The sequence below is a fragment of the Carlito syrichta genome, unplaced genomic scaffold (assembly GCF_000164805.1).
Source record: "Carlito syrichta isolate Samal-C Ts95f unplaced genomic scaffold, Tarsius_syrichta-2.0.1 Scaffold306510, whole genome shotgun sequence".
In the NCBI taxonomy this organism is placed as follows: Eukaryota; Metazoa; Chordata; class Mammalia; order Primates; family Tarsiidae; genus Carlito; species Carlito syrichta.
In genome coordinates this window covers 522,696-544,343 of record NW_007250606.1, presented here as the reverse complement: position 1 = coordinate 544,343, position 21,648 = coordinate 522,696, and the positions used below count along the sequence as shown (strand labels likewise).

At 39.4% G+C, this 21,648-nt stretch overlaps 1 protein-coding gene across 1 annotated transcript in view; it reads right to left on the bottom strand.

Annotated features, from left to right (window-relative positions):
• Nucleotides 1–21,647, bottom strand: part of PRTG (protogenin) — a 127,189-nt gene extending 105,542 nt beyond the window's left edge. Inside the window, exons 1-2 of the mRNA XM_008063063.2 lie at nt 21,596–21,647; nt 19,101–19,403 (exon numbers count right to left, since the gene is read on the bottom strand). Coding sequence (XP_008061254.1) covers nt 19,101–19,403; nt 21,596–21,644 — 352 coding nt within the window. The 5' untranslated portion in view covers nt 21,645–21,647. The remainder of the gene's footprint in view (nt 1–19,100; nt 19,404–21,595) is intronic.
• Between the last annotated feature and the right edge of the window lies 1 nt (nt 21,648).

Genomic DNA, 21,648 nt, shown 5'->3' with positions numbered 1-21,648 from the left:
GGCTACTTGGAAGGCTGAGGCGGAAGGATCGCCAGAGCCCAGCAGGTCGAGGTTGCGGTGGCCGGGAGCAGCCACTGCACTCCAGTCTGGGCGACAGAGTGAGACTCCAACTCAAAAAAAAAAAAAAAATAATGATCTCAGCTGGGCTCGGTAGCTCAGTGTGTAACCTCGGCACTTTGAGAGGTCGAGGCAAGTGGATAGACTGAACCCACAGGTTCGAGATCAGCCTGGGCAATTTGGTGAGACTTCGTCTCTACAAAAAATCAAAAAATTAGCTGGGTGTGTGGTTGTGCGTGCCTGTAGTTCTGACTACTTGGAAGGCTGAGGTGGAAGGATTGCCAGAGCCCAGCAGGTCGATGCTAGGGTAGCCGTGACTGTGCCACTCACTGCAGCCTAGGCAACAGAGTGAGACTCCAATTCAAATAATAATAATCATCATTATCATCATCATCTCAAACCAATAATCTAACTTTATACCTTGAGGAACTAGAAGAAGTAAAAACTAAACCCAAAGTAGCAGAAAGAAGGAAATAAAGAATAGAAAAACAATAGAGAATAAACAATAAAAACTTAGTTTTTTGAATAGATAAAAAAAATTGTCAAGCCTTTAGCTAGGCTCATCAAGAAAAAAAAAAGAAGACATAAATAGCCAAAATATGAAATGAAAGTGGTGGCATTACTATTGACCTTAAAGAAATTAAAGGAAAAAAAAATTTAAAAATACTATTAACTGACAAATTAGATAACCTAGATGAAATGGACAACTTCCAAGAAACACACGAATTATCTACACTGACTCAAGAAGAAATAGAAAATTACAGCAGACCTATTACAGGGAAAGAGACTGAATCAGTAATCAAAAAGTCCCATTAGGCCAGGTTTGGTGGCTCATGTCTGTAATTCCAGCACTTTGAGAGGCTAAGGTGGGAGTATTGCTTGAGCCTAGGAGTTTGAGACCAGCCTGGGCAGCATAGCAAGACCCTGTATCTACAAAAAACACAAAAGTAGTGGGCATGGTGGTGCACAACTGTAGTCCCAGCTACTTGGGGGGCTGAGGTGGGAGGATCCCTTGAGTCCAGGTGTATAAGGTTGAATGAGCCATGACTACACCACTATACTAGCCTGGGTAACAAAGTGAGACCATGTCGCAAAACAAAAAGCCAAATTACCTCCCAACAAAGAAAAGTCCAAGACCAGATAACTTCCCAGGTGAATTCTATTAAAAAAATTAAAAAGAATTACCAATCCTTTTCAGACTCTTCTAAAAAACAGAAGAGCAGGGAATACTTCCTAACTTATTCTATGAAATCAACTCTAATATCAAAGTCAAACAGACATCACAAGAAAATTACCCTCTGTGAATATGGATGCCAAATAACAACAAATTGAGTCCAAAAAATATTTTTAAAATTATATTGACCAAATAGGATTTATCCTGGGATTACAAAAGTGGTTCAACATAAGACAATTAATCAGGTTGGGTTCGGTGGCTCAGCCTGTAATCCCAGCACTTTGAGAGGCCGAGGTGAGTGGACTACCTGAGCCCATGGGTTTGAGACCAGCCAGGACAATTTGGCAAGACCTCGTCTCTACAATAAATAAAAAAACAAAAATAGCCAGGCATGGTAGCACACACCGATAGCTCCGGCTACTTGGAAGGCAGAGGCAGAAGGATCGCCGGAGCCCAGCAGGTCAGTGCTGGGGTGGCTGTGAGCGTGCCACTGCACTTCAGCCTGGGCAACGTAGTGAGACTCCAAGAAAGAAGAAAGAAAGAAAGAAGGAAAGAAAGAAAGAAAGAAAGAAAGAAAGAAGGAAGGAAGGAAGGAAGGAAGGAAGGAAGGAAGGAAGGAAGGAAGGAAGGAAGGAAAGAAAGAAAGAAAGAAAGAAGGAAGGAAGGAAGGAAGGAAGGAAGGAAGGAAAGAAAGAAAGAAGGAAGGAAAGAAAGAAGGAAAGAAAGAAAATTAATCAATGTAAACAAAATCTAACACACTTTAATAATTAAAAAATCTCAGAAAACTAGGAATGGAAGAAAACATCCTCAGCATGATAAATGGCACTTATGAAAAACAGCTATCATACTCAATGGTGAAAGACTGAAAGCATGATCAGGAAAAAAACAAAGATGTGCACTTTTACCGCTGCTATCCAACATTGTACTAAAATTCTAGATAGAGCAATTAGACAAGAAATAAAGGGCTTCCAAATCAGAGAGAAATTAGTAAAATTATATCATTCATATATGATATGATTCTATTTATAGAAATTCCACAAGAAAGCTTCTAGAACTAATAAATGAATTCAAAAGAGTTTTAGGTTATAAGATCAACACAGGAAGAAGCTGTATTTATATATACCAGCAATAAACTAGCTGAAAAGGAAATTAAGAAAACAATTCCATTTACAATAGCATCTAAAGGAATAAAATGCCTAATAGAAATAAATTTCACATGCCAGGCTCAGTGACTCAGCCTGTAATCCTGTGCTTTGGGAGGCTGAGGTGCGTGATTGCCTCAGCCCGCAGGTTCGAGACCCGCCTGGGCAACTTGGCAAGACCTCATGTTTACAATAATTCAAAAAATTAGCCAGGTGTGGTGGTGTGCATCTGTAGTCTCAGCTACTGGGGAGGCTGAGGCAAAAGGATCACCTGAGCCCAGAAGGTCAAGGCTGCGGTAGCCATGATTGTGCCACTGCACTCCAGCCTGGGCGACAGAGACTGGGGAAAAGTATTTGCCAACACCAGGTCTGACAAAGGCTTAACATCTTGGATCTACAAGGCACTCAGACGTGCTGAAAAGAAAAAAACAAACAACCCCATTATAAAATGGGCAAAAGATATGAACAGACACTTCACAAAGGAAGACATCCGAGCAGCCAACAGACACATGAAGAAATGTTCAACCACACTAATCATCAGGGAGATGCAAATCAAAACCACACTGAGATACCACCTAACTCCAGTCAGAATGGCAGTTATCAACAACTCAAAAAATAACAGCTGCTGGAGAGGGTGTGGCAAAAAGAGAACACTTCTACACTGTTGGTGGGAGTGTTAACTAGTGCAACCTCTGTGGAAAGCAGTGTGGCGAGTCCTAAAAGCTCTAAATATCAACCTCCCATACGACCCCGCAATCCCCCTACTGGGAATATATCCTGAAGAAATCAAATCACTCTATCAAAAAGATACCTGCACACGTATGTTTACCGCAGCATTGTTCACAATAGCAAGAACCTGGAAGCAACCGTGCTGCCCATCTAAAGAGGAATGGATTTAAAAAATGTGGTACAGATACACGATGGAATACTACACAGCCATAAAAAAGAACAAAATCATGAATTTCGCAGCAACCTGGATGGTACTAGAGTCTATAATAGTGAGTGACCTCTCACAGAAACAAAGATCCGAGTATCACATGTTCTCACTCATATAATGGACCTTGAACATCCAATGTAATACTATAAGAAAATGACTGACGGTACTAGGAAACTATGGGGGGGAGGGAGATGGGATTAACGGTAGCAAATATCTGTCTGGGGACGGGGAAACACCTCTTATCAACAGGGTGCCTGAATGAAACGTATTTGTATACCTAACCCTTAACTGTAGCCCACAACATCATAATAAAAAATATTGATTAAAAAAAATTTTTAAAAAAAGAAAATAAAGACCTAAATAAAAGGAAAGGCATGTTGTTCATGGATTGGAAGACTTAGTATCATTAAGATGTCAATACTACCCAAAGCGATCTATAGATTCAATGCAATCCCTATCTAAATTCCAATACTCCTTTATGCAGAAATGGAAAAACCAACTTTCAAAGTCATATAACATTGCAGTATTGCAGGGGGCTCTGTATAGCCAAAACAGGTTTAAAAAAAAAAGTTGGAGGACTCACATTTTCTGATTTAAAAATGTACTAAAAAGCTTCAGTAGTGTGGTAATAGCCAAAGCCCAAACAATGTGGTATTGGCATAAAGACAGACATATAAACCACAAAGATTCCCTATTCAACTTGGGAGTCAAGAAATAAACCCCAAATATCTATGGCCAATTGATTTTAACAAGAGTGCCAATTTCATTCAATGTGGAAAGAAATCATACTGGGAGAACTAGATTTCTGTACATAAAAGCATGAAGTTGGACTGCTACTATTGGATTCAGCAATGGATTCTCAGATATGATACCAAAAGCACAAGTAACAAAATAATAAATTAATTGAACTTCATCGAAATTAAAAATGTTGTGCATCAAAGAATATTATCAAGAAAGTGAAAAGATAAAATACATAATGAAAAATCTATGCAAATCATATATAAGGGTTTAATATCCAGAATATGTAAAAAAAAAAAAAACAAACTCCTATAACTCAACAAGAAGGCCAACAATCTAACTGAAAAGTGGACAAAGGAATTTAATCGCTATTTCTCCAAAGAAGATATATAAATAGCCCAAAAGCACATGAAAAGATGTCAACATCATTTCATTAGTCATTAGGGAAATATAAACCAAAACCATAATGAGATACCTACTAGACTGATACAATTTTTTTAAAAAAGAAAAATAGTAAGTAGTGATAAGGACATAGAAACACTGGAACCCTCTAGCATGGTTGGTGGTACAGTCTCCATTCAAAATAGTTTCATGACTCTTCAAAAAGTTAAATGTTTCATTACCTTATGAACCAGAAGTACTACTCCTAGGTATACACTGAAAGGAAATGAAAACAAGTACTCAAATAGATGCTTGTATGTCAATGTTCACTGCACATGAAAATAATTAATGTCCATCAACAGACAAATAGATAAACAAAACGTGGTGCATTCATACAAAGGAACCCTATATAGTCAGAAAAAGGAATGAAGTACTGATACACGCCACAACGTGGATAAGCCTTCAAAACACACTAAGTGAAAGAAGACAATCATAAAAGTCCACATATTATGTTATTTCACTTATACGATATACTCCAAATAGGCAAATCCATTGAGACAGAAAGCAGATCAGTGATTTCTAGAGAAAGGGGGAAATGGGGAATGGACACAGGATTTCTTTTGGGGATAATGAAAAGGCTCTGGAGCTATACAGTAGTGAGAGATGCACAAAACGCATTGAATTGTATAATTTAAAATACTGAGCCTGGCTGTGGCATGTGCCTGTAATTCCAGCTACTTGGGAGGCTGAAGCAGGAGGATTGCTTGAGCCCAGGAGTTCAAGACCAGCCCGGGCATAGCAAGGTCCTGTCTCATTAAACACCTGTATACTAAAAGCGTGAATTTTATGGCATGTGAATTGTATCTCAATAAAACTATTACTTTAAAAAAATTCCACGCTAGACATAGGCTGTCACTATGCCCTCTTTTTATGCAATAATAATAATGACATGAACTCAACCATCTATTTAAAACTCAACCTTGTGATTACAAAAGAGCCTTGTCCACTGGCAGTCTTTAAAGCCACATTGAAAATCGCTGCTTTAGATCAAACTTCCATTTGACCAGATATAGCAACAAATGCTGAACCTCTAAAAGGACTGGAGCTCGATCTCCATGCATGGAGGATATACAGAAGAAATTCCATGAAGTATTACAGGACAGGTAAAAATAGAACACATTAGTGATTTATTTAAAAATTACCTATTTCCCTGGTAGGTAACAGCAGATGCAGAGCATCAGACAATCCACCTCACACCCCTGCCTCGCCACCCCCACCCTAAAAAAAAGAAATCACCTATTTACTACATCAACAGCAAAAAACCTAATACATGTACAGTAGTAAAGGGTGAGTTGTACAAAAATGAAAGTCATTTTTTGCAAAATTAAGACATGTCTTTATTTAGTGTCAGCTCTAGCACCATTATCTTTTCTATATTCTGGATTTGATTATATATATATATGTTTGAATATAGAAAGATTTATCTCCACACAATACACAGGGAAAAAGCTATATTTAAGTACAGCAAATTCATGACTAGAATCAGGAAACTTGAACTCTAGTTCTAGATCTTGTAGCTATGACCTTGACAAAGGCACTTACCTTCTCCAAGTTTCCTATTCCTTATTTGCAAAACAGATATTTCTAAGACTACAAATGTTGTGATCTTCACTCATAGTAGAGGAAGGCACAATGATACTGCCAGTCAAAGTAGGCAGCAAGGATTCTCTACTAACTACAGGATAAGTTTTAGGAAATCTTAAATTTCCCTCTTCAAAATGTTAATTGCCAGTTTCTTAACAAGTCTAAATATTGAGGTCACTGGAAAATAATGGTGTATTTTCTTTGTCTCTTTTATTTTCTCATAATTTTATACCCTTCTGAAAGTTGCTTAACAGGGAAAAACGTCTGATTGCCAGCTTCTTTAATTCTAGTATGTTAAGTAACTGGTCACACATCTCTATTGACCAACTGTAAATTCACTTATAATTTCTCATTGTACTGTTTGCTAAACAGTAATATTTTCTCATATGTGATGGACTGTGAATCAATAAAAATTAAACTTAGCTGGGCTTGGTGGCTCAGCCTGTAATCTCGTGCTTTGGGAGGCTGAGGTGAGTGGATTGCCTGAGCCCGCGGGTTCGAGACCCACCTGGGCAACTTGGCGAGACCTCATCTCTATAATAAATAAATAAAAAATTAGCTGGATGGGGTAGCGTGTGCCTGTAGTTCCGGCTACTTGGAAGGCTGAGGCGGAAGGATCGCCGGAGCCCAGCAGGTCGAGGCTGCAGTGGCCGGGAGCGTCCACTGCACTCCAGTCTGGAAGACAGAGTGAGACTCCAACTCCAAAAAAAAAAAAAAAAATCAAACTTAAATTTTACAAAGCTTTTTCCGTCTATATACTTCCTTTCATGTATTAATTATTACAGCTTTCTAAAAAAATGTGGCAACTCATCTGGTTAAGAATATTTGAAGGCTTTGAAGAAATCATATTCCATCCCTAGGATAACTGTTAATAATCCTTTTGGTCACTTTTGGTAATCTTACTGCCTTACTGAAGTTGGTTCCTCAATTAAAATTATGTTAAATGTACTACTAAGTTAGAACAAGAATGTGGCTCCTCTTGAACATATAAAAAGTTAATTCTTTTTATTGAAAAAGAGTGAACATATTTAACTGGTAAAATTATTTAAGAAAAGCTGTGATCCCTTCTTTTAAAAAACGGTGATACCAACATCAAAGCATTTTTTCCTATTATACGTCCACTTTGAGTTCAATATTTTAATCTGAGTTATTTTAAATCCAATCAGAAGGACTCAAGGTAATTCAGTTTGAAAGCTGGAGGGGGAATTAAATCTTACCATTTTTCTTAGTAACTGGTGGGGGCGGGGAGCTGGTATAATCTATTTCTATTAAAAAACTAATATACTAGCAAAACTCTCTCAAAATGAAATCAGAACTATATTTTTTAAAATACTGAGTCAACGAACAGAACCAAACACATAGTCACTCAGCACTTAACCACAAGGATATGATCTAAGAAATATGTTCTTAGGGAATTTCATTATGCGAACATTATGGAGTGTACTTACACAAACCTAGATGGTACAGCCTACTACACTCCCAGGCTATAAGTTAGAGCCTATTGCTCCTGGATACAAACTTGAACAGCATGCTACTGTACTGAATACTATAGGTAGCTGCAGCACAATGGTAAATATTTGTGTACGTAAACATATCTAACCAGAGAAAAGGAACAGAAAAAAATGGTAAGTCTTATGGAACACTGTCATATATTCAGTCCGTTGCTGATAAAATGTTATGTGGCACGTGACTGCATGTATAAAGTTATACTTCTCATGCGCTATGTCACCATCCAAAGCAGCATAACCATTCTGAACTACTCAGTTTTAGACAAAGTAACTTATTTTTCTAGACTCTTAAAAATAGTACTAGTCTGAATTACCAGTGTTGGTTTAGACCTCCCCTGTATATGGTCCTAAGAGGCAAGTTAAATAACATCCAAGTTATTTTAATTTTTTCTCAGTAACTTAAATGCTTCTGCTGCAATGTGACTGGACTCAATATTATAAAAAAATGTATTGACCACTTACTTAGAATCGCAATAAAGAATTACAAAAATAAGGGCAAAGTATTGCTTAACATCCACTCTTCTTTTTTTTCTCCAGCTACCCATTTGTAGAGATATAGCAGCTGAAGATCAGAATGATTGAGTGATTTGTCTAAAGTCATCAGCAGGAGCAAAGGCACTAATGCTTGGCACTCTTGCCTCTTTGTCATTCTTTCACTTTTCCACCAAAGATCCCAACAACTTAATAAAACAATACAGTAGCACAAAGAATAGTTACCAGATATTGAATTTTTTCAACTTTCGTAAGTAAATTATGTCAGGAACATTAAATATAAGGGAGGACCCCCCAAAAGGAACTTATTTATTAAAGATTGCATATAACAGAAACACGAAAAAGTGGTCAGCCTCACTAAACATCAGAGAAATGCAAATCAAAACTACACTGAGATACCACCTAACCCCAGTAAGAATGGCCACGATTAATAAAACAAACAACAACAGATGTTGGCGCGGATGTGGAGAAAAAGGAACACTTCTACACTGCTGGTGGGAATGCAAACTAGTGCAACCTCTTTGCAAAACAGTGTGGTGATTTTTGAAAGAACTAGAAGTTGACCTTCCATATGACCAGAAATCCCCCTATTGGGAATATATCCAGAGGAACTCAAATCATTCTACAAAAAAGATACCTGCACACGCATGTTTGTTGCAGTTCTACTCACAATAGCAAAAACATGAAACCAACTATGCTGTCTATCACAGCTGGACTGGATTTAAAAATGTGGTACATAGCAGGGCTCGGTGGCTCAGCCTGTAATCCCCGCGCTTTAGGAGGCTGAGGTGAGTGGATTGCCTGAGCCCATGGGTTCAAGACCCGCCTGGGCAACTTGGCAAGACCTCATCTCTACAATAAATCAAAAATTAGCTGGGCGTGGTAGTGCACACCTGTAGTTCCAGTTACTTGGAAGGCTGAAGCAGAAAGGATCGCCGGAGCCCAGCAGGTCGAGGTTGCGGAGGCCGGGAGCAGCCACTGCACTCCAGTCTGGGTGACAGAGTGAGACTCCAACTCAAAAAAAAAAAAAGAAGTGGTATGTATACACAATGGAATATTATGCAGCCATAAAGAAGGCCAAACATATGGACTTTGCAGCAACTTGGATGGATTCAGAGTCTATCATATTCAGTGATCTATCACAGAAACAAAGAACAGAGTACCATATGTTCTCTCTTAAAAGGGACCTTGAACAATTATAATAATACTATAAGAAAAGGATTGGCAGTAGTGGGAAACTGCCAGGGGAGGGGGAGTGGGATTGGCAGTTGAGGGAAACTGCCAAGGGAGGGAGAGGCACACCTCATCAACAAGGGTACCTGAATAATGAACATTTGTATACCTAACCCTGAATTGTACCTCATACCTATAAAATAAAAAATAATAAAGAAAAAGAAAAAGAAAGAAAAAAGAGGAAAGTATTGTGAAAAAACTGTGTATTTATTCTGATACATTTAAACTTCAGTCATCTTCAAAGTACTCTCCGTTTGAAGCAATACACTTATTGAGATCCTTTTTCCACTGCTCAAATCAGTTTTTGAACTTGTCAGTTTGGATGCCTGTTAGTGCTTCTGCCGTCTTTTGTTTCACCTCTTCCAGACTGGCAAAATATTTCCCTTTGAGGACTTTTTTTCATCCAGGGAAACAAACAAAAAAAAGTCACTCGGGGGCAAGATTGAGTGAATAGGGAGGGTAGGGCATGGGGTCCATGCTGTTTTTGGTCAAAAACTACTGAACATTCAGCACGTTGTAGGCAGAGGAACCAGTCACCTGTTTGCCACAACCGGGATGTTTCTTCCACAATTCATGACGCAACCCTCTCAAAATTTCCAGATAAAAACTTTGATTGACAATTTGATTCAAAAGAACAAATTCTGAGTGTAGTATAAGGAGCCTGTCCTCCAAAAGATAATTCTGGGGTTTTTTGGGTCGCTCCTCCTCATATTTATCTTGAGACAAATATCATTCATTTGTTCTTTTCTTTCTTTCTTTTTATTTTCTTATTTTGTTTTTGTTTTTGAGCTGGAGTCTCACTCTGTCTCCCAGTCTGGAGTACAGGAGCACAATCACAGTTCACCACAGCCTCTACCTCCTGGGTTCAGGAGAGCCTTCTACCTCAGCCTCCTGAGTAGCTGGGACTACAGTCATGCACCACTAGGCCCAGCTAATTTTTGAATTTTTATACAGGTGATGTCTCCTTATGTAACCTAGACTGGTCTCCAATGCACAGGTTCAAGCAATCCTCTTGCCTCAGTCTCCCAAAATACTGGGATTTCAGGTGTGAGCCACCGCGCCCAGTCTCAAATACTATTTCTTATAGTAGAATTTTCCTTAAGTACAAGAAAAAGGTGCATTCTTCTATTCTGAACTAATTGATGTCTGTTCCCCTCTAAGTGCTTTTTGGAATAGAATATATGGTGCCAAATATTCAAACAGCCTTGCTCAGTACTAGAGTCACCCGTTAGAGACTCTTGTCCTTCACCCATCTCAAATTGCCACTTGGGCCACCAGAGACTACTGGCCTCTACAGGTGACCAACCTACATATAGCAAGAGTCATAACTTTTACTAGCATACATATATAAGGTACACACAAAAAGTGATATCTTGGGGAAAACGTAGACTGTGAAATCCCTGCCCACCACTAATAAGTAACCTAAAACAAATATTTCAAAAATAACCACCTGAAACTGTACTGCAATTTCCCGTGTGCTGATTAACATAATACAGTGTCTAATTCTTCTCTTTATTCACCCCTTGATGCCTCACAAGATACTATCATCTTTACATCATTATCTGCAGGAAGTTAAACTGTGCTGCCTAAACAACAGTTGATGGCACTGCTGGATTCACTGAAAAACCATTCACCTAACAAACCACCTACCACACAGCAAATGCTATTCTGTAGGCCATTAACATCATACATTTCCTTTTCTCCATGCAGAATACCACAGAAAATTCTCTTCAACATTTACTTCACAGGGAGATTCTTCACATCTTTTCAGCTCCTATGTCTGTTACATAAGAAAACAAAAGGTGCTGCATAAACAAGGTTAATGAAATTTACATTTACTCTCTGCCTGGACACCCCTGAGAAAAGACCTAAAATATTGAAATCAGAATGAATGGACCTACAGAAGACTAAATTCAATAGTGGTCTTCAATCTACTATGTATGTGAAAAAGGGATGAAAAAGCACTGCCACTCCAATTTAGAACCAAACATAATTTTTATACACAATACTTAAAAACAAGTAGTTCTCTAATCAATAAATTTAGCATTGCTACCACCAAAAAAGTAGAATATCAAGGATAAGACAGAAACAGTTAAAGTAACTAAAGGCCCGTCTCACTTGGAAAGAAGTTTTCTACTACTTTCAGAAGCATCAATGGTTCTCAACCAGGGTTATTTTGCCTACCAATAGACATTTTTTGGTTGTCCAACTGGGAGAGGGTGCTACTGGCATTTGGCGGGCAGAGGTCACAAGATGCTACTACACTTCATACAATGCACAGGACAGGCCCCACACAAAGAATTATCTGGCCCAAATTGTGCCAAGGCTAAGAAACCCTGAGAAATGTAATCCACAGTCAGAAATTCAGAAATATCTATTTTTATTTTTATTTTTTTTTTGGTAAATATTGGTAGAGTGGAAGATAAGTCACTGAATGAATCAGATTCTGGGTAGTCCACTAAAAGACTACAAAACAGCCGGGCTTGGTGGTTCAGCCTGTAATCCCATGCTTTGGGAGGCTGAGGTGAGTGTACTGCCTGAGTCCATGGGTTCGAAACCCACCTGGGCAACTTGGCGAGACCTCATCTCTACAGTAAATCAAAAAAATTAGCTGGGTGTGGTAGTGCACGCCTGTAGTTTCAGCTACTTAGAAGGCTGAGGCGGAAGGATCGCCGGGGCCCAGCAGGTCGAGGCTACCGTGGCCGGGAGTGTGCCACTTGCACTCCAGTCTGGGCGACAGAGTGAGACTCCAACTCAAAAAAAAAAAAAAAAAAGTTTCATTTGATTATGTATTCAATGGGGGTAGGAAATTATCTTACAGCAGTCTTTTTTTTTTTTGAGTTGGAGTCTCACTCTGTCGCCCAGACTGGAGTGCAGTGGCCGCTCCTGGCCACTGCAGCCTCGACCTGCTGGGCTCTGGCGATCCTTCCGCCTCAGCCTTCCAAGTAGCTGGAACTACAGGCGCGTGCTACCATGCCCGGCTAATTTTTTTGATTTACTGTAGAGATGAGGTCTCACCAAGTTGCCCAGGCAGGTCTCAAATCTGTGGGCTTCGACAGTCCACTCACCTCAGCCTCCCAAAGCGCTGGGATTATAGGCTGAGCCACCGAGCCCGGCCTTAAAGCAGTGTTTATAAAGTTGTATCATTAAAGAAAAACAAGTCCCAGTGTTTTACGTAAACAAGGAATTGCTATAGTTTCATAAGGTAAGCTTAAAAAGAAAATTTTCTTTCCACAAGTTTTAAGGACTAAACCCAGTGAAGGCACAAGTTTGAAACCAGAACCCTAAACAATGATTGCATTCTCCACCATCACTTGATTAATCTAGCCACCACAAATGGTAAAGCTATAAAAATACATATATAAACACAAGGAAAGGGCAACTCTTCAGAAACTGAAAAAACAAACATTTTTAATTCATGCCTTCTGCTTAGTCCATACAAATTTGGTTTTAAATGCTCATCAAAAGCAGTTTCCGAGAGCCAGAGTTTTAAAAAATAGGGATGAAGTCAGGAAATTATTAGTCAGATTAGTGTCAGATCTTTGTGAGGATGCCACATTTATCCTCTGCATACATGTCCCTACAGCAGTTGACTAGGCCTCAGAATTACAGCCACTAACTTGGTCCATTTTTACCTTTTTTGTACATCACCATTATCAACTGTTCATTGTGAGTTTGTAATGTGCCGAGTAAGTACCATGTTAGGGCAACTGCAAATATCACTTTAATGATTACAACTGTATCTTCCTCTTCCTTTCTTCTTTTGAGTTGCAGTCTCTGTTGCCCAGGCTGGCATTCTCATGGCTACTGCACTCTTGACCAGCTGGGCTCAGGTGATCCTTCCGCCTCAGCCTTCCAAGTAACTGGAACTACAGGCATGTGCCACCACACCCAACTAATTTTTTTAATTACATGTGTGAGACACCGTGCCCAGCCCCTCTTCCTTTGTTATTTACCAAGACTTACATGATAAGTTTTAAAAAATGGTTTAAGGGCCAGGATCGGTGGCTCAACCTGTAATCCCAGCATTTTGGGAGACCAAGGCGAGTGGCTTGCCTGAGTCCACGGGTTCGAGACCAGCCCAGGCAACTTGGTGAGACCTCATCTCTACAATTAAAAAAAAAAAAATTAGCCAGGCACAGTAGCACACGCCTGGAGGTCCGGCTACTTGGAAGGCCGAGGCGAAACGATTGCCTGAACTCAGCAGGTCGACACTAGGGTGGCTGTAAGCATGCCACTGCATTACAGCCTGGGCAACAAAGTGCGACACCAACAAAAAAAAAAAAAGATTTAATAAAGATTCTGGATACTGCAAACTCTCAAAAGTATGAAAATATTCTTGACTAACAATGAAAACTTAATTTGGAGGCAATTTTTATTATTTATTTTTAAAAATCTAAAAAATTAGAGTTTGTTTTTAAAACTCAAGTAGGATCCTCAACAAAATGCCTGACTCAATATTATTTTTCACACAAATAGTTATTATCAGTTCAAAAGTTTTAAGTAATCAATCCTATTTGGAAAAATAAAAATAATCTCTCAAAACTGTAGTGAGATTTTTTGAAGTTTTCAAAAGGTAGCCTCAAATACATTTTATTTATTAACTCAAATACTCCTTTAACCTAAAACCCTGCTTAAAAGATTTGCTTCTTGCTATTCTTTTAAATTGTTCTGGACTTCATCAATAGGCCCAGCTGTTAAATTTGGAAGCAATGGCAACAAATCCCTGGGCAAACAACTCATGAGTGTGAGACCCTTTCTTTAGAATAATCAGAGATAGTTGACAAAGGGGGGCCATACCAAATACCCTTTCAAAATTCCATTAAGAAGCAGGACAGGACAGGATCCAGCTCAGTGGCTCAGCCTGTAATCCCAGCACTTTGGGAGGCCGAGGTGAGTGGATTGCCTGAGCCTGGAGGTTCGAGACCAACCCAGGCAAATTGGCGAGACCTCATCTCTACAATAAATAAAAAATTAGTCGTGCGTGGTAGCGCCGCCTGTAGTTCTGGCTATTTGGAAGACTGAGGTGGAAGGATAGCCAGAGCCCAGCAGGTCAATGCTGGGGTAGCCATGAGCATGCCACTGCCCTCCAGCCTGGACAACAAAGTGGGTCTCCAACTAAAAAAAAAGAAAGAAAGAAAAAAGAAGCAGGACAAATAAAATAAGTAAAGACATTTGTATATAATTTAAAGAAAATTATAATTCTGCTCCTCACTGAATGCTTTGCTAAAAAAGTAAACTCCAGCAACTCTGAAAAAGAGATAATGTTACAAGTTTCTGAAAATGAGACATGATCCCCACTCATCAAGTACAAAGTTAGAAAAACTGGATCCATTACCTACAGACTATCAGACACCTGATAAACAAACTTCTAGTAGACAGACTTTAAAAACTGTTGTTGTAGATAAGCCTGTAGAACCATATGCAACTTTTACTTCCTTGACTTCTCTTATGCAACTTTAAGATAGTCAATTTTAAGTTAAATATATATTTTTAAACCACATCTCCTCTTTTTAAATGTAATTTTTCTCGGATCCCTGAGAGCATGAACCGAATCTTATCTACAGTGTTGGCAGACTGGTTTCTCTAAATACCTTAGTGTCATTGGTCTGATTTCTCCAAAACCAAATTACTTTTACTTATGTGTTAGCACTCCTGAATCAGGGCAGGGTAACTGCTAACAGCTTAACCTAAAGTGAACATGCACACAGGTAAGAGACTCTGTCCTTTACAACATCTGCAAATCTCAATATAACAGTGACAATGTAGCAAAATCTGGCCCGTTTTTTTTGGTCCAGGATAACTAATAAAATCCAAAATCTAGGCTACAGTCTCATAGTTCTTCTCATTCCCTTTTCAATATAACACTCCCCTCTTTTTTTTAAACATTACTCTTTAAATGTTTTTAATATATTTTAATTGCACATTTCAAGATCAATTTTGGATTACAATTTATGCATTACTTTTAAAGACACAAAACACAACCAAAGAACAGCTTTTCATTAATCCCACAAACCCCTCAAATTTATCTTAATTTAAACTGAAGTGATAAACACTTTGTTAATGAAAAACAATCTGCATCCTTTTAAAATAAACAACTACTGCTACTTAAAGTTATAGAAATGCATCCCTAAACAATTTTACTGTTAAAATTAACCTTGAATTTTTGAAAAAATAATCATATCGTTAACAATAATTCCTATGCTCTTCCAGTTACAAGTGGTCACATAAAATTTTTATTTTTTAACTCAAGGGAGCAGTTCTGAAAAATGTATAAGCTAGCTTTATGTTCTTTTTCTCTTTATCCTAAGACTTCAATTTCCACCTTTTATGGAAAGGAAATAAACAACTAGCTTCCTGTTCAATCACTAGCTTACAGCCATTCTTTTACACATCACAGAACACAACCCGCCTCCTCCTTTACTTCTCTCAAATGTCTCTTATCTTAATTTAAACTTGTTGAAATATGAGACCATTTTACCACACTAATGCTTTCCTACGAAATTTATCTTACTTACTTCCACATTAAGAATACAACAAACGTCAAGATGTCCACAGATTATTTATTCCTAAAATCTGATTTGCCAAAATTTTTAAATATTGACATTTATAGGAAACGGTTTAATCTTCTGTTCCTACTATTGTATGCAACTACAAACAGGGCTTCCCACATCACTACCCTTTCCATTTTAATTACATGAAAATGTAAAACAACTAAAATGGTTGTTTTACAATAAAAAAAGTTTACCTTTTTTTAAAGCTAAATATTACTTTAACCCTATACTTTCTTTTAAAAATGGGATGCTTGTGCAAACTAAGTTAGACGAATTCTTTTGTGCTTGGATGAACAACAGGAAAGCAAAGCCTCCAGGCCTTTGGGGAGGAACCTTGTCCCTGCAGCCCTGCTCTGATGTGCTTGGGAGATAAGGCTCCATAGTGACACTTAAGGAAAGGCCTGTTCACATTTGAATTTCTGCATTCCTCAAGAACAATTCATGGCAATAACTAACTTTGCAGAAGAGCTACATGAAAGCTTTGGCCAATGAATGAGGGTCATCTGCTCTTTATCACAAGGGTAAACCTCATCCTGGCCAGTTTCTAACCTTTTAACCCTGTGAATTCCTAATTTACACATGAATAATGGAATTCTTGCCTAGAATGCAACTTTCAGCTTCTAGTTCCTAAGTTTAGAAACCAAGATTTGATTGCCTAAGTGTTAAAAATCTAAAACTTGCACAGATTAAAGTTTTAAATTTCCAGGTGCTGTACTATTATACTTCTGAACCAAAAGATAAGCTTGCTGACAAAATCTTTGAGTACGAAAAAGAGCATACTTGCACCCTGCTGTTATCAATAACTAGAACTAGCTTGAAAAAAAAAAAACAGAATGTCCACTTAATGCCTATTCTCTTCCTGTTTAATATGTATAACACCTTTACCTTGAACAAAAGATAAAGTTATTTGAGCCTCCATCATCTGACATTGCTTCTTAGATACCAGAATTAATTTTGCTAATTCAGAATCTTGAAGAAATCGTATATTTCTCAAGAAAAATCTAAACCCACTATGTATTGTTAATTTTAAATCCATAATATTGAATAAATTTTCCTAGCAAAATACCTCTTCAGGATTAAATAAAATGTGTACATATTAAGAATGTGGTCCCTAACTGATTTTAAGTAGTATTTAAATAGCAAAGCAATTGATATTCTACATAGTTTCACTGGAAAGTTTTGATACTTAAAATATGAAAACTACTTCACAAGAGCCTTCAAAATGATTCATACATAATATGAATTGTCAGTGATAATTTTTGTAAAGATGCAAAAATCTAAAGATATTTTAAAAGCCTGTACTAACATTTGTTACACTTCTCACATACCATTCAGATTTTATTTATAAAGTCAGAAATTTCTGTATGTTTTCAAAAGTGTTTCTGGAAGCCCTAGAATTCTGTCAGGCTTCTCAGGAGGTCCTGGAAACAACATGTAGTCATTACAAATACTTCATCTTTTCATGGCCTATCCATCCACCTCCATCCCCTACATCTCACCCCTGAAAGATAATATAAGCACCTAGGTATGAAAAGACAAGATTCTACAAACCCCAAAAGATGGAAAAAATTACAACTCTACAGAACAATTTTACATTAGACAAAAATTAAATGAACAGAACATAAGCATAAAAGCACACTAATCTGAAAACAGCCATGTACAGGAAAATAAATACTAAATGAAAAAACTATTAGCCAATGATTACATACAAAGGAAGGAGGGAGGGAGGGAGGGAAGAGGGAGGGAAAAAGTTTATCCGAAATCCTCTCAGGCTTATGCTATTCTTTAGCAAAGGTGAGGGTGGGGCTAGAATTGGAAACCTCTACTTTTCTAACACTTCAATATAAAAAAAAAACTTTGCTTGCAATTTATTTTCTACAATTAATCCTTATTACAGCATGAAATAAATTACTAATAAGAGAGTGGCATAAATGGGACCACAAACTGTCAGCAATAAAGTCACCTAGGAAATTCCCACCAATAGTTCCCTAAATTTTAATTATATAGACCTTGAGAAAGCTGTTTCCTTTAAATATATATAAACACACACACATATATATGAAAAGATATATATTATATATATATATGGAAAGGGAGGGAGGGAGGGAGGGAGGGGGGAGAGAGAAAGAGAAAGAGAAAGAGAGAGAGAGAGAGAGAGAGAGAGAGAAAGAGAGAAAATCTTTCTTCACTGCACAGGCTGGACTCAAGCAATGTTCCTGCCTCAGCCTCCCTAATAACTGGCACTACAGCTAAGATTATGCCTTTATCTCAAAAACTGCCTCTACCTATTTTCATCTTGCAAATGGTCAATTTGTAGATATAGGGCAAAACCCACCTTTTGTAGATTAGCAAAAGCATGTAGGCAGAATGTCAGTGTAACTATTTTTAAGATACAGTTTTGTTTTTCAAGATTTGAACCGTTTTTTGTAACCTTGGGTTCTGTGTGTTTGATCACCTGAAGAAGTATAAAGCCACAATGGGAACAAGGAGTTCCCTACCTGACCCAGGCCCATCTTTACACTCAGCAGTTACCAGGTAAACCACCAAGCAATGGATCACTTGGACAAATGGTTGATCTGATGAGGTTGTTAATGCAAATCCTAGATAGCAAACTTTATGACAACTGGGGGGGAAAATGAGCAGATCCAGTTTAAGTCCATTAGGCATAATATGGAAATGGCCTTGATCTCTTTCCTTCCCAGCAGGAAAAGACTAGGAATACTTCAAAGACTTGAGAGTTACTGACCAATGTCCTCTCTTACAATTAAAAGGCAACATGGGTGATCTGAAAGCAGTCAGAGAAAGGAAAGGTTAGGCTATAAGAAAGATTTACCACTCAAGGGCCATCTACAAAACAGAGAAATTTGCTTGTGATTGCTTTTATTGATTACTTATTTCCAAAAGATGAAATTTTAGAACAACTTTTGTTGCGTTGGCCAAACTTCTACATCCAACTCTTCCTATAGTATAAAACACTTACAACTTATATAAAACCACCTCTACATTTCTTTTTTATTTTACTTGGTATTCTAAACCTAATTTGACTTCTCTACTCCATCATTCATTTGAATTTACTTAGGTATTTTTTCTCTGACTTCTCTGCATGCCTTAGCATCAACTACTATCTCCAGTAAAATACTTAATGTATGTATGCCCTTTAGAGTCTTCACATTAATAAAACAAGAAATCATCAACACATAGCAATGAGAACTGTCAACAACCAAGAACTTAAGCACTTACTTGATAAGGTAAGATGAGCTTTTTGACTAAGAATGGCTCCATATTTGTTCATTGCCAAGCACTGATAAAATCCTTCATCGGACTGCTCTCCTCTCCTGCCTTCCACCTCACTGATGTATAAAGAGCCGTTAGAGAGAACCTGGATCCGTTTATTTTCAGATACTTTTGCTCCATTTTTCAGCCATGTGATCTTAATAGGAACTTCTCCATGAGCCTGGCAATCTAAAACGACTGGGTCCTTTCTTGTGACAGTTACATCCTGTGGTTCTTTTATAAAAAACAGCTCGCTAAAGCACCACACTCCTATAGGGAAAAAGGGAGAAAGGCATATCCAGAATTATAGGTATAAAAGCATTGCTTAACACACAGCTGTAAAACACCTATTCGGGGTATAACAAGACAAAGTTTAATAAACCCATGTTGGTTAACTGACAAACACCTTAATAAACCAATTTAATTTCAATAAACTTTTTCAACAAGCCAGATAAATCACCTTTTATAACATCCACTCTAAAAGCATAGGGAAGATTTCAATAACGTCTATGCTTTTTAAGAATTCTCAAGTTCCTTGCTGGAGTTTCAAAATCATCAGGAAGACTCATGAGCACTAGCTGTTTGCCACTTTTACAAGCTTGTCAAAAAGATCTTGAACAGAGTAAGTCGTAAAAGTCTAATTTTACTAGAAATCATTAGCAAAACTCCAACTCTGTGAACAAGCAAGTTTATTTCCTTGTCCCTTCAAGTGTTTTTGGAACCCTTGGCACCTACTCCTTTGGGAAGTGCGTTTATCTTTTGTGACAAATTACAAGTCTGCATTTTTCTATCTGCCCTTTTACAGCAGGGACTCTGTCTCCTCTCCTTGAAAGAAATCCATTTACTTAATTTCTGCAGAGCAAGCTAGGTATTTAAATGACAAACAATAGACTTTGAAAAGTTGGTAACTCTTGCTGCTTGTACTCAGTGGGTGATCGGATTAGGAAACTTTTATTTCACTTTTTTAGAACTGCCAACTGATGGAAAAAAATGCGTGACTAATTGGTCCTTACTGTCTAATAGGGATAGGAGATTGCTTAATCAACCAATACACATTTTTATCAGAGCAGAGGAAAGGCTTTATCCTAAGCATACACATCGATCCTGGCCCCCACCAGAATAAAGCATCCGATGACCAACTAATACTCTGTCACCTCCTCCTGCCTTTAGTGCAAAGGCCAGCTTAAAGTCTTGCATATTGATTGGGACTGAATGAAGAATTAGGGATTGGAGAGGACAGGGGGAGGGGGCGTTTCGTCTTCCTGCTGATAGTTTTAAATCCATGATTACAAATCCCCAGGAATGATTTCTCTGTTTCTCCTCAAGGCAAGGCCTCAGAAACCTCACACTCCTGGGCTCCCCACTTTCCCTAATGAAAGCCCGGGGCGACCACAGCCACCCTAACAGCTCTGCGCTGCGCGGACCATTCCGGAAGGCGCCCATTGTGTTTCGGAGCCACATCTGACTTTGATCCTTTTCTCATGCTAACGCCAACTAACCCCTTCAGAAAAAACTAAAGTCCGGCGTTTGCAACCTGTAAATAAGTAAAATAACCTATTCTGACCACTTCTCCTACTCCCTCCCCCACCCCACCCCCATTCACTTTACGCTTTTATCTCTTTGAGGAAACCAACGGGGACGCAAGGGAGAAAATTGAGTTCACCCAAGTTTCTGCAGGGCTAGCCTGGAGTTTGGAGGAAACTTCAGACCCGTACGCATCTCAGGCCTTGCCCCGAAATACCTAGCTGCAGGAAATACATCCAATTTAGACACCCTCCTTCTCAGTCTGAACACCTTTCACCCTCCCCTGCCCCCGGGGGCACAAATTGGCCACGCAACTTCCAGCCAGCCCTTTTCTCTCTCCAGTTCCGCCCTCCCATCGCCTCGCTCGATCCGAATCCGGGAAGCGGGGGGCCTTCGTGGTGCTGACCTGGGCTATGAGTTCGCCTACCTCCTCTCTCAGCCCTAAAACGTGGGAGAAGCCCCACTGCAAAGTCGGGAAGCCGCGCGGAACCGCGGCGCCCCCTGCGCGGCCCGGCTGCCGCTAAGGAAACAATATAAATAAAGCCACGTGCGGCCGCCGCTGTCCCGGCGGGCAGGCGGCGAGGAGCCCCGGCTGGTGGCGGAGGCGGGGACGCGGCCGGAGCCGGGACAATGGCGCGGGAAGGAGGGGACGAGAGTGGACAGCGGCCGCCAGAAGCCCGCAGCCCCGGCGCGCGGCGGGGAGGGGCATGCGCTGGGAGAGGCTCCCACCGCCCTGCCCGCGCCCCCGCGGAGCCTGCGGGCAACTCGTGCCTCCAGCCGGCGGCTCGGGACAGGCCGCAGGGGGAGAGCAGGGACCGCCGGTCAGCGCCACCGCGGAGGACCCGGCCCCCCCCCGGGACCGTTTCATCCCTCCCCATCCCTCTGGCGCCTGCTCCCGCCCGCCGCGGCAAGAGAAACGCAGAAGAAAGCGCGCCCACCTGGAACCGGGCGGAGGAGCGGCAGGAGCAGGAGCGCGCGGAGCAGCATCCCG